The sequence below is a fragment of the Seriola dumerili genome, unplaced genomic scaffold (genome assembly GCF_002260705.1).
Source record: "Seriola dumerili isolate Sdu_G_001 unplaced genomic scaffold, Sdu_1.0 BDQW01000110.1, whole genome shotgun sequence".
Lineage (NCBI taxonomy): Eukaryota > Metazoa > Chordata > Actinopteri > Carangiformes > Carangidae > Seriola > Seriola dumerili.
In genome coordinates, this window is record NW_019174365.1 from 1,269,011 (window position 1) to 1,282,635 (window position 13,625).

Genomic DNA, 13,625 nt, shown 5'->3' on the forward strand with positions numbered 1-13,625 from the left:
CAACTTTGGATGACAAGCTGTGACACATTTTGTTCACATTAAACAAGTGTGAACTTTTACACACACACACAGTTTTCTCTCTTCCACACAAATGCTAGGGGTAGCTGTGGCGGCAGGGTCAGTAACACAGGGCACACTCACAAAGCAAGAAAGAGAGGGAATGTCCATAAAAGAAGAAATAAAAGAAGAGTGCGGTCTACATCCCATAAGAAAGAAAAAACCAGTATGTTTTTTACTTGCCAGAATCAACATATTTTCTTACAACCTTCTCGCTTCACTCTTTTCCTTTCGCCATCGTCTCTTTTTCCACTATCTCCTCATCCCACCTCACAGCCTTCACTCTCAGAAAGTGACAAGGAGAGATAGGCTATTTAGATCTTGTACAAAAGGAACCAATTATCCTAACATGCAGCCCACGTCCATCCTATACGCCCGACCGCTCACCACAAATCCCTCCATGCTTCAGAGCTTCCTCTGCTCTCCATCAACCTCTTATCCTCCTGCCATCATCCTCTTCTTGCAGCAACCAAGCAATGATTAACGCTGGGCTTGTTTCCGTTCCCTCCCTCACCTCCCTCCTGCCTTCCCTTGGTGTACTTCTTCCTTTCCACCCACCTTTCCATCTTTCTTCCAACATATAAATCTGGAAATAAAACACAATGCCATCCGGTGTCTGGCAGTGCGAAAGGTTGCATTAGAACATGAGACCTGTCAGCACATCAGCATGGATCCAACACGTGACTGGTGCTTAACTCCAGTATTGCTCATGCAAATCCCCAGAACCGTCTTTTACGCTCACTCATATCCTCGATGCTGCCTCCACACACACACACGTGCGCACATATTGTACATATTGCACATTAATATTCTATACAGGAAAGCACACACACACACACACACACACACACACACACGAACACATATTAGAGAAAGATGCTCTTTTTTGTTTTATTCATGCTGGCAAATTCAGTGAAACACCTCAGTGTCTCCTGTCTGGAGTATGGGGAGGTGGAGCGTAGGTGAAAGGCTCGTAGTACCTGAGGCTTTCATAACAGCATTTGCATAACAAGCATCCGACTGCCTGAGGCTCTTACATGACAGGGATGGAGGCCTTTGAGCATCACCTTTGCTTGCTGGAAGTGCAGGATGGGAGTGGGAAATTAGTAGGTCACCAGTGAACTTTTCTAGCAATGTCCACCGTCACATTCATACACTAATACGCACTGGATTCTGGCCAACTGTAGATAAATTTTACATTTTTGTTGATTTTCTAAATATGTGAATAGTTGACATCATTTTTGCAGAAAAGATATTTCACCTGAATTTGATGCATTTCTGCAGATTTAATTTAACCGATTACCGGCATACATAAAAACAATGAATGGGGCTACTGCAAAAGCTTTGGCACCTTGTACCTAGGAGCTGCCAAGAAGAAATACTGTCTCTCTACTGGTGCATTTCAGGGTCAATTTACCATGCTCAAGTGCTCCTCAACAGTAACTGGTAAAGATGGTTAATTTTTGGATTGAAAGCACTGGTGTGGTTTGACACACTTTTAATCTTAAGGCTGCTGGCACTCTAAGCAAAAGAATTGAGTGTCTTCTCTAACTCTTAATAGACTATAAACTTTGTGTTTTGATTCTCTGTGCTACGAGAGAAAACACAGATGTGTGCCTTCTTATTTAAGTTTGGCAGCAAATCACAGTAGGTTGTCTGCGTGCCTGAGTACTCAGGAGAAGTAAACAGGTTTATCTCTTCCAGCCGCTTCTATGTATAAGTAATGCATTGCTGTATTTCATTGAGCTTTGAATGATTATTGTATATCACAGGGTATTATCAACATTTAGTGAATATTAACAAGAGAACTGTAAGCAGAGGGATTAGTATTTATGCTGCATCTCAGATGATCAAAGTTGGAAACATGTGATGTGCTGCTTTCCAGAGATAGGGAGGTTAATGTGTGCCCTGCATGTACGCCTGTGTCTGTGCCTGCATCTGTTTCCCAGGCGTGGATGGTTATGTACGAGTGTGTAATGCAGCATATCCTTTAACTATACCTATCAGTGTACATTTGCGTGAATATGTAGTGGTGCGCCTGTCTGCATCTGTTTGTTTTCCATGCACTTATTTTACAAGCATTGCGACAGGACTTGTCGAGTAGGTTACGTACAGTATCCACACACAGCACATTGTTGAGTAGCCTCTGGCTGCTGCTCACACATCAGACAGTATGGGAATCGGAGTCTGACACCAATTATGCAGAAACGGTGGGAACTTGTTGCTAAACCCGACATATCAGTGGGTTGCTGTTTCTCCTCTGCATCATCTGTAGCTCAAGGCTGTGCATGTGTGTGCGTGCGTGCGTGCGTGCATGTGTGTGTGTGTGTAAAAGGGATGAGGACACTAAAAGCACATAAAGTACCATGATGACTGGGAAAGAGATTGCCATTCAACTCAGTGAATTTAGAATGGTATTTTGAGAAAATGACTACTGGACAGATTTATAATAAGCTAAGCTTAAGCTTGTGGACAAAATAATAGAATCAACAGAGATTTACAGACTCCGCTCTTCAAAAAAAAATTAGCTTAAGTACTGTGTGAGGATTTTATTACAAGAACTGCAACTTCAAAACTAAAATGATTGAAACATGAAGGAGAGTGTCAGGAAATTGCTTTGGGGGAAAATAGTTGTCAGTTGTTCATAATTAAATTGTTTCCATAATAGTTTCTCATGTTAACGCACTGAAGTATTTAAATGTTCACATCATGGAGACTACAATACATTTTTGGATACATGTGCCTTGTTAAATGTTTTTGCTTGAGCATTTCTCAGTGGGAAATGCATTTGAAGCAACTTTAGAGACAGTGTTTGCTTTGCTGTAATAATTCGAAGAAAAAAAAAACTGTTGCTGTTGTGATAAATGCTCACTTTGTGTGTGAAGCATGTGAGTTTAGTCCAACACAATTTTTACCAAATACTTTCTTGATTTTAGCACAGCTTCATCTCAATGCATTCCACTGTAATCTTTTATTTTGAAGACATGCGAGACAGCAATGTATTTCAGAGAAGGAAAAAAAAAAAGCATAAATTAATTGAGCTGATATGTTTTATGATTTCTTGTAAGTATTTGAAACTATTGAGATACATAATACAGTTTGTCTTTAAAGAGCCTGTCCAAAACACATACAACACTTACACATGCTCACACGCAGGACTCCAGACGATATGTCATTATGAAGCCGCTGCATTGAGGCTGGCAAACTTCGACACACACATACACAACTACAGTGCATTTCACATCCAGTGGACCACCAGCTGGCTGACAGCTGTCTAAGCAAAAAGTGAAAGGTAGATGTTTTGACAGCATCATCTTTCTGATGTCTAGACTGAAACTATTAAATGCCATGGCAGACATATCTGCTTGACTGACACTGTGGAACATCCATTGAATGTTCTGGATCTGGCGTCTGTGATTCACTTTAAATGTTATTTGTTTCCTTGCTTTATATTTGGCCTGCCCTGTGTTTCTGTCTTTCCTCTGTTCTTATTGTCTCCTTTAATCACATTATTACCTTGTGTGCATTGATTCTTTTAAATACTCAGTAGTTTGAATTAATCCATTTATTTCCTCCTCTTTAGATCTGACTCATCCTTTTTCTTTTACGTTTTAGAAATTGTGATTTGTATTGCTCAAAGCCTCGACTTATTCTTTTTTTTTCTTCTGTTGTTCTATCATTCTATTTAATTTTAGCCTGCATACAAAAAGCAAAACAAAATACTGAACCTTGATCGTAAAACATGGAAGATGCAGAAGGTTTTTCCAAATACCCTAATCCGTATACCACCAACGTTATGTGTCAGAACAAATGGAGTCCAGATTTTTCTCCTGAGTAAAGCTGTTAATGGAAAAACTGTGAGATATGGGCTAGAATTGCCTTCCATTAAAAAGACCCAAGGCTTGTTTGAAGAAAATGAATGCAAATAGGAGGTGACAATATTCAGAGCTAGCTTTTAATTTTTCAATGAGAAAATAAACAGTTCTTTGTCTGCCTGAGGTTGTTTTCTGTAAGGCTGAATTGTAAGGAGAGGTGCATGGGGGTTAAAGTCTTAATTCAGAGGGAGTGTCATCTATCAGCAGTCATGGCTTCTAAAGTATCCTATCCGTGTCTTTTACAGTCTACATTTCCTGGTTTTCCACACGGAGGAGGTCCACGACGTGCTTCGGATCTGGGATGGGCCCCAGGATGGAGGGGTCCTGCTGAGGGAGCTGAGTGGTTCAGTGCTGCCCCCGGACGCCCACAGCACCTTCAACACTGTCAGCCTGCAGTTCACCACAGACTTCTTCACCAGCAAGCAAGGCTTTGCTCTGCAGTTCTCTGGTGAGGAGGAAGGATGATGGGAGGGAGGTGAAAGAAATGTTAAAGGAACATGGGTTAGATGGCTGGGTGGCAGCTGGGTGTAGAAGAGAGACAAGGTTTGTGACAAGGACTGTGAACTATGATCATAATATTCTATCATCTTAACTGAGGAACATTTTCATGTCGTGTCATTTCATGTCATGTCATCACTGATTGGTTCTCGTCTTGCTCCTTTAGTCTCCACTGCAACCTCCTGCAATGACCCGGGCATGCCTACTAATGGTACCCGCAGCGGAGACAGCAGGGAACCTGGAGACCATGTGGCGTTCCAGTGTGATCCTGGCTACATCCTGCAGGGGGCCAACAGGATCACCTGCACTGAGATTAACGGCCGCTTCTTCTGGCAGCCAGACCCTCCTACATGCACAGGTACTCTATCAACACAGCATGTAATCATCAATGATAGCTAACGCTACATGCTACAAAACTACGATCAGAACTAGTCTAGACTCCACCATTTCATATGATCCTATAATGTTCAAATTGGAAAGGTCAATAAATAGACTGCTACCATTTTTCAAAATACTACACTGGAGCTAATTTTTCAGAATACTCCTGCTTAGGAAATACAATATATTTCTTAAAATTCTATGTGTAAATTAATGTGCCGATAAGATTTTATATAACACAATCACTAAAGACAGAAGAGACCAGTATAAAAGTAAAAGTTATCTTATAAGGCATATTATGCCCCACAACCTGTCTAATGCAGTGAATGGTATAACCTTTCTTGCTGGTCTGACTTTTGTGAAACAGGTAGACGGCGCAGATTCCTAATGTGATTACTTAACAGACTCCTTAAGTGAATCTCAATTGGCAAACCCGATTGGCATGTTCCCTAGACATTTCCTGAAGTCACTGCAGCAGACAGAGAGATCTGATTATCCTCTTCCTCAATAATAACACCGACCTCTCAGTCAGACCTCTACTCTTTACAATCTCCTTTTTTTTTTTTTTTTAATATATGATCACACTTAGTGCTGTACAAAACAATGTGGAGTAATTAACAGTGGCAATTAAGACCTTGTAATTAATGTGCCTTGTTTAATTAGTGCTTAGCTTAATTAGTTTGATCATTTTTTTTGGTGAGAGGTGGGACAGTTCAGCTCTCTGACACTTACAGGTGAGAACGTGGTAAGCTAGTGTCTGTGGGCATTAGCTACGTCTCAATTAAGCATCTGTCACTACTACACCTTCCTGTGGGGAAGCCATACACCACATACAGCGGGATATAAAGCAGGATACAGCAGGACTACTACCACTACTTTAAAACCTTTAGAAACTTTATGTAGCTATTCAAGTCATACTACTTGTTTTCTGTTCATTGTTTAGATTAGCAGTTGGCTGTCACTCAACTCATTTCAAATGTAGCATCATAATGAATTTGCTACATGAAAGTTAAAAAAAAAAAAAATCATTAATATTAATATGGCAGACTAAATCACTGCTTTCAAGTGTAAATAAAGACTGTTTAACTTGGAAATTATTATATATCATCTTAATATGATTTCTTTTGTGGTCCAATAGGTTTTTGGATTAATATTCAATAGCTTTCAAAATTCCATTGTTGTTTACTGTCGGAGTTACTACTGTGAATTCTAATCAGTTGATCTCTTTTCAAAGCTCCATGTGGCGGAAACCTGACAGGTCCCAGTGGGCTGATTCTGTCTCCAGACTATCCTGAGCCTTACCCTCATGGGAGGGAGTGTGACTGGACAGTTACTGTCACACTGGACTATGTCATCGCTCTGAGCTTCAACCAGTAAGCGTCAATATTATAAAAGCTACAACCAACATTTTCACTGTCTAACTGAAGTTTGCTATCATTGCTGTGTAATTATTCTCCTCTATCACAATAACTATGTTTTAATTGGCAACAAAACACAAAGAAAACATTTTAAGTTACCATACTTACAGCTAATCTAAGATGCAAATATTCTATTATGCCATGTAAACTTCTATTACCAGGTTCAGCTTGGAGCCCAGTTATGACTTCTTACATATCTACGATGGGCCGGACTCCCTCAGCCCCTTGCTGGGTAGTTTCTATGGCACAGACGTTCCAGACCGCATTGAGAGCAGTTCCAACACACTGTTCTTAGCATTCCGCAGTGATGCTTCCCTAAGCAGTAATGGATTTGTGCTGCAGTACACAGGTGTGTTATTTTTGATTGTAGCATGGCATGTTTGTTAACAGGACAAAACTAACAAAACTATTCATCTAGTGGAAACTTGGATTTTATGTGTCTGCGTTAAAATTCTTTATAATCAGTTTTTTCATCTCCAGTGTCTTAGGATTCTGAACAAAACAGTGAATTTTTAAATAGTTTGTGAGGTTTTATCCCCTGAACAATTCACATTTAAAAATTCTTCTTCTGGCACAGTGAGAATGGATTTACCCTCTGCTGCTTATCGACCTTGCAGATTGTTTCTTTTTAACTTCGTCTTGTGTCTAGTCCAAAATGAGTGAGATTAGTGGTGTGAAAATTGCTTCAGAAAAAGAATGGGGTGCTGCAGCGTGCTGATCACCACCCTCCCATTTGTGCCATGGTCTGCTTGGTCTGCTTGGGCATCATTATTGATCCGTACCTCCTCTAGTTGCAGACTAACACGAAGAATTATGAAAATGAAAAGCTGACAGCATGTGTGCTAAAGCTCTTTTTGATAAGTGCTTTGGAGCTGCACAAAAGGCTTCTCATAAATTAGAGCAAACAATGTTGTGTTGTCTCATGTCTAAGCTTAGCTGACCGCAGCATGCTGTTCGGGGGACACAAATGTTGATTTTCTCACACGAGGTATTCTGCACTGCATTCAAGGTGCAGAATGATCACAGACATCCTTGACAGAGGGCCAGCTGTTTTAAGGATAACACAAAACATCTGTGTTTTCCGCATTTGTGTTTCAGACAGTCACGGGAGCGCCTCAGTGCCTGTGTGTTGAACCCTTTTCCTAACAAATATACAGACGCTGAACAAGGTCTAAATTAGACAGGGCATCTTCGTTAAGGGCTTTGCTTGAGAGAACAGTGTTAAATCTTTCTAAATCTCTCAGCTTCAATTAGAGCTGTTTAAGGTATCAGGCATTTAACCAATTCCAGATCGACCATGAGCTCTCTGTTTCTTGGCTGGTATCCAGATGGGATTTGAACTATACAAGCCACTCAACTGATCTTCAAATGTTTATGCGATGCAGCTCTGCGATTCATTCGCAAACTGTACATAAAGATGGGGTGAAACACAATCTTTTGGTGAGACATCGTTACAGAGCCTTCCCCTTAACTCACTCCCAGCACTGCAGTGTGTGTTAATACAGTGTGTGATATTGTATGGCCAATCTGGTAGAGCAGATGGACCCAGTGTGTGGCTCCGAAAAACTCCCTCTCCCCACTTCCAATTCTCCACACTAATGAACCATAACCAAATAATACATAAATTACCTCCTCGGTTTCAGACAAACAACATGGCACAAAAGCATGTTTGGCTGCAGGTTTGGGTCTGTTTGGTGAGGAAGCAGCAATTGACGAGTTGGCCCAGCTAGTATTTGGTCGGTCCGCCACTGAAAATTGCATTACAAAATCAGCCTGAGGTGCTTTTTAGCCTCTTTATCATGCAATTGTCAAGTTTTTCTGTTTGCGTGTGTCTGGCTGTGTCTGATTGGGCAACATGTTGGCAGAAACTTTCCATGCCTGAGCCACATTTGAATACACATAGACACAGACATGGATAGACCAACACAGACAAAACACACATACAGGCACCTCCACACTCACATCTGTCTAATCCAATAACGTCACAAATGCCTCGGCTCATTTTCACTTCACATCACATCACCTAAACTCCTTTGAGTATTTTCCAAAACAGATGATGCCACTCGTCCATTTTCTCTCACACCCACAAATGTCTCAGGGCAAGGCTGACTAAATCAGCCGTCTTCACCGTGGCAACCGACCTCCGAGTCCTCACCACTAGCTTGTGTCTGGGGCCAGTACACACCCGGTGCCCGGTACATCCGTCACGCCTCCACTGTCTGTTGCCAGGTGCGCCGGTTTAATGATGGCGGCGACAAGGGAAGGTTTAGGTCTAAATCAGCCCATGAAAGGGCTCAACCTGTCTGGAACAGGTGTCCTGGGTGACAGACAGACAGGCCACATGGCTGGCCTCAGCATTCTGCTCAGCCATGAAGGGCAGCATCCTGCCTGGTCAGCAGGTCTCCAGCTCTCAGTTTATGTATTCATCCAAGGTGCCTCATACACATTATATCATCGATAAATAATTAAAACTTTACTAAGGTATAGACCTTGTTATAATTATAGTAGACACAGAATATTATGCAGGAAATATGTCTGTTGTTTTATAGCACAAAAGACATTTGCTCATTTCAAATGTATCTTCACAAAAAAAAAATTTTGCTGGCGCTCCTCCTGTTGGGTACCATTCACATTCATGGTGCGACTTGAACCCTTCTGTAAATGAGCAGATGGTGGAACAAAGAAAACATGTAAAAAATCACTTCCGATATGTTGTACCTCTTCAGTAATGTTAGACAGAAAAATCAAAACAGAAAAGTGTTTCCAAGGAATCTAACATTTTAACTCTGAGACCAGAACATTATAGCTCTTGTCTCAAAGACTTTGCTGACATCCCTATTGACCTTCACAAATGATTGCTTTTAAAATATGAACTTTTTTATTTTTCGGAATTTCAATTTTTATTAGTTTTTGAATGGCTTGGTACATGGCTATTGTCTCCAGGATACAGGACTCATGGCGCATTTTTTTATATTATGAAGGCAGACTCCAATACATAAACCTAGAAAGAGATAAACAAATAAATGATCCAGATCGATCCTGAAGGAAAAAAAACTAAACATAACAGAATGAAACAATAACAGAGGGAACACGTGTCATATATACTGTGTATCTTGTGTCATACTGCAGGATCACATAGCCAAAGAGGAGACTGATATCTATTTCGACCTATCTTCCATTTTAATGTAAGCCCAGAACCAGTCCCAATGATACACCCATTCCTCCTGATCACCACTTATTCTACTAAGCTTACATTCATAAGATGATATTTTTCCACAATTGCACTAACCCTCTTTCAGTTCTGGAGCCGGGAGTTTTCTACCAACGTCTTAAAATAACTTTAGAGATTGTTATATATATTATAGCCACAATAATAACAGAAAATGTACTTCAGTATGTTTCTGAATCAAACCAGCTACTTAAAATTCGTAATACCTCGAACCAAAGTGGTCTGACTAAAATACATTCCCATATAAAGTGCAGAAAAGTTCCTATTTCAGTTTTACATTTCCAACACAAATCATTGTTCAACAACTTCATTCTGTGGAATCTCAATGGAATGTGATAGTATCTATGCAGTATTTTATACTGTGTGAACTTTCCCCCTCGCTACTCTCACTTGCCACATCCAGCCACAATTTTAGAACATTTATCTCATTCAATTTCTTTTCTCCGAGAAGAAAGACGGTGAGTTGTAAGTTGACGTTTTACTGACAAAAGAAAAAATTTGACTCATCTTCCTTTTTGTATTTGTGTGTGTGTGTGTGTTCAATCATCAAATATTGAAGTTTGCTGTGAGACCTGAGTGGTCTGCGTTAAAGATTGAACTAAATTGCTTTGGGCATTTTTCCTATGTTTATTTTAGCTGTAAGGGTGTGAAGTGTGCCAAATTGACAGGTCTCCTCTCACATGCACATTTTCCATCTGAGAACAATGTGATGCTAGATTGAGCGAGACATCTTTCTTACGACCTCAGGAGTGGTGATTGATATGTGGTTAGATATAGTGTGTGTGTTTGTGTGCGTGTGCGTGTGCGTGTGCGTGTGCGTGTGCGTGTGTGTGTGTGTGTGTGTGTGTGTGAGAGAGAGAGAGAGAGAGAGAGAGACACAGCAAGAAAGCTTGCGTATGTGCATTGTCTTGTCTCGAGTTGACTGCACAGCAGAGGATAGTGTGAGGAGCAGTTGTGTGCAGTCAGCAGACCTTGGGCCAGAGCAATGCCACTCTCAATCAGCTGCCTGTCTGTCTCCACAGCCATCCATACCTCCAGCAGCCACAGATGAGAGGGCACCGTCAAGGATTAGAGAGAAAAGTGGCAGTCAGTGAGATATATTTACTGAAAGAGGAAAGCGCAGAGTAACAGGGAAAAAAGGAACGAGCAAAGGAAGGAAGAGATCAGAGATTATCAGGGACCTTAGGCAGAAAACAATTTCTGTTCTAGCATCAGCGCTGCAGCTTGACGCAAAAACCCGTTTATTAAATACCAACATGCGTTCCCTTCTGTCACTGATTTTCCACCGTGTTACCTCTCTACACAGAGAACCCCAGGGAGTCTTGCTTCGAGCCGGGCCTGGTGCGCAACGGGACACGGGTGGGCACCGACCTCAAGCTGGGCTCCACTGTCACCTACCACTGCGACAGTGGCTACACACTAGAGGGAGACCCAACCCTCACTTGCATCATGGGGGGAGATGGCAAGCCGAGCTGGAACAAACCCAAACCCATCTGCATTGGTAAACACTGACATCTGGAGACGGTTGTTAGGAACACAAACCACATCAGTGCTTATAGATTTATCACATGTAAACACGCATGTTTGATTATGTGGTTTTCAGCACAGATCTGTGTCCTACAGGTATATGTGTAGAGCTGTGTGGGTTTTGCTAATGTTAATAAATGCGAGGGTGTAGCTTTAATTTAATCTGCAGTTTGAAGGCAGCAGCTACTTATTTTGCATATCTGCTCCTCACACTCACAGCAAAACCTACGTCATCCTGGCTGTTTGCTGACATTCCCACGACACTTACTAACACGCGCTGTGGAAAGCTGGTAAAAGAGCCCCCACATTGAATTTGGCTCTCACAGTGTGAAGTTATATGGCAGGTGGAATACGTGCACATTTTTCGCACAAGCAAAAAAAAAAAAAAAAAGAAGACATTCCCATACATGGGTTAAGCACTTATACAAAGATACGAGCACGCGCAGAGCATCCGGGCCTCATCTCATCCAGGCTAACCCTGAGGGACACTTGGAAAACATTGCAATTTCACTGTGGCAAACACCAGGGACGTCTTCCACCCAAAGCCCAATCAGACAAGAAAAGTAATTTAGGAGTGATGGAACAGAGAGGATGGAAAAGCAAGAGGGTCGGGGAGAAATGGAATCTTGCACTCCTGGCTTCAGACCTTCCTTCTGTGTTTGTCCTGTCTCTTAATGTCTAATCTTTGTGTCTGTCCAGCTCCATGTGGTGGACAGTACTCAGGTTTGGAGGGAGTGGTCTTGTCTCCTGGTTACCCTGGAAACTACAGCAACGCACGAACCTGTCTGTACTCTGTGGTCGTACCCAAGGATTACGGTAAGCCAAGGAAGAGTGCCGTGTTATTGAATTTGGCCATTTTTTCAGACAGATTTTTAATTGTGCATGTTAGTGCCTGTGAGAGTAATCATGCGTCTTTCTTTAAGATGCACAAACTGCCCTTATTAGGCTCACTAAATTCTGCACATATTTCACTGCTGAAAATAAACTAGACTTTTTCTTTTTCCACACGAATATTCTTAGTGACAGGTGTGTAGGAGAAAACAAGTTTGTGGAAAACTTGTAAAAGCTCCCACACACACCTTCTTCTTTAACTCATAATTATAGTGCTTTAGTCAGAGGTTGACTAAATGCATTTTCTTCATATTTTTCTATACACGGTAAAATCACACAGTGATTGATAGTTCCCATATTCATCTGTCTCAATGCCATACATATATTTTCGCATTACTTTAGTGGAGCAATTTAATCACTGTCTTACACATTAGGCATAGAATATCTGTCTGAGACACACACACATACACATGCACACACACCAAAAAATAATTGGGTGTCTGGAAGATCCAGAGTTCCTGGAGTTTCACTACTTTTTTGGCATTTCCATCTTAAAGGTCATAGCTTGCTTTCAATATGTGATCTGATAGTGTGGGAGCAGCAAATTATTCAGAAAGCAAAAATAAAAAAAACAATGCAGGGGTGTGACACAGCTCAAACATGAAAAATCAAAAATGTTTCAGTTGCTCATTTACTTGCCCATGATGTCTCTCTGCTTAACTCGCTCCGTCTTTCTCTCTTTTCATCTTCTGCTTCTTCTCCTCCTCCTTCTGCCTCTTTAATGAGTTATCAGCATAGTGTCTCTCTAAGGGAAAGCTCATGTCCTGTCATTGTTAAATTACACCAAACAGCAGCAGCCGGCATGTGTTTAGCTTTGGGGCTCTTCACCCCAGTCTTTTTGAATGTCGAGGTCACGATGCCCATTCGGAGGTACGGCGCTGTTCCAAAATGGCTGGGCACCCATCCTTGTCTCCTTGGATCCTGTCGGCAACATATTTCGCTCAGTGAAGTGAAAGTGAGGGAGGAAGTTGAAATAATTAAAGTCCACATTTGCATTTTCCTGGAAAATGACAATGAGGCCCGGGGCAACACACTTTGTCGTGCAGAGCCACAAATGCTCTGGCCTCCATTCTTCTCATTAGGCTGATGCACCGACCCTAATGATATGCTATTTTCCCCAAATGTAGAGGACAGGGCAGGTGTCACTGCAACCACAGGCTTCTCTTACAATAGCTACAGAGGAAGAGGATGTACAAGTAACAGAAACCACTGAGGATGAGTAGGAGATGACAGATGCTGAATCATGTTGAACACGTATAACTCAGAGGATAAGGTCCCGCCATCACTCCTAATGGAGAACACTAGTCCTCTGTCCCCTCTGCCCTCTTCCTCTCTCCCTCATCCTCTTCATACTTCTATTTAAACGACAATATTCGCCAAAAGTAAACTAGACAAAGATTGGATGTGACAGGACTAAATATGTTCAGGCGATAGTGGTAGAAAGAGTGGGTTGAGAGCATGAAAGCACCATAGTGGAGCCTGCACATTGTACAACAGATGGGCTGTCATTGCTGAAGCCTGTCATCTACTGACAAGCCATCTAGCCCAGACAGGATTGCTGATCTCCCTGTGTAATATCAATTTTTGGTTGTGTTGTCATAACTGCTGGCATTATCCACCTCGCTTTCAAGAAGACAGTTTGATTGAAATTGCTGTTGATAATATTCTTTTGGATGTGGATACTACAAAGTACTTTTTTTTTTATGGGTTTTCTGTGTCATTTCAAATGGATTTGAGAGTTTTTCAATGTGA

The 13,625-nt window shown here is 41.5% G+C and overlaps 1 protein-coding gene across 1 annotated transcript in view; it reads left to right on the forward strand.

Moving 5' to 3' along the window:
- The window catches only part of csmd2 (CUB and Sushi multiple domains 2), a 232,232-nt gene that overhangs the window by 156,952 nt on the left and 61,655 nt on the right, over window positions 1-13,625 (forward strand). The window contains exons 27-32 of the mRNA XM_022747188.1: window positions 4,178-4,380; window positions 4,597-4,788; window positions 6,043-6,181; window positions 6,388-6,575; window positions 10,762-10,956; window positions 11,682-11,798. Coding sequence (XP_022602909.1) covers window positions 4,178-4,380; window positions 4,597-4,788; window positions 6,043-6,181; window positions 6,388-6,575; window positions 10,762-10,956; window positions 11,682-11,798 — 1,034 coding nt within the window. The remainder of the gene's footprint in view (window positions 1-4,177; window positions 4,381-4,596; window positions 4,789-6,042; window positions 6,182-6,387; window positions 6,576-10,761; window positions 10,957-11,681; window positions 11,799-13,625) is intronic.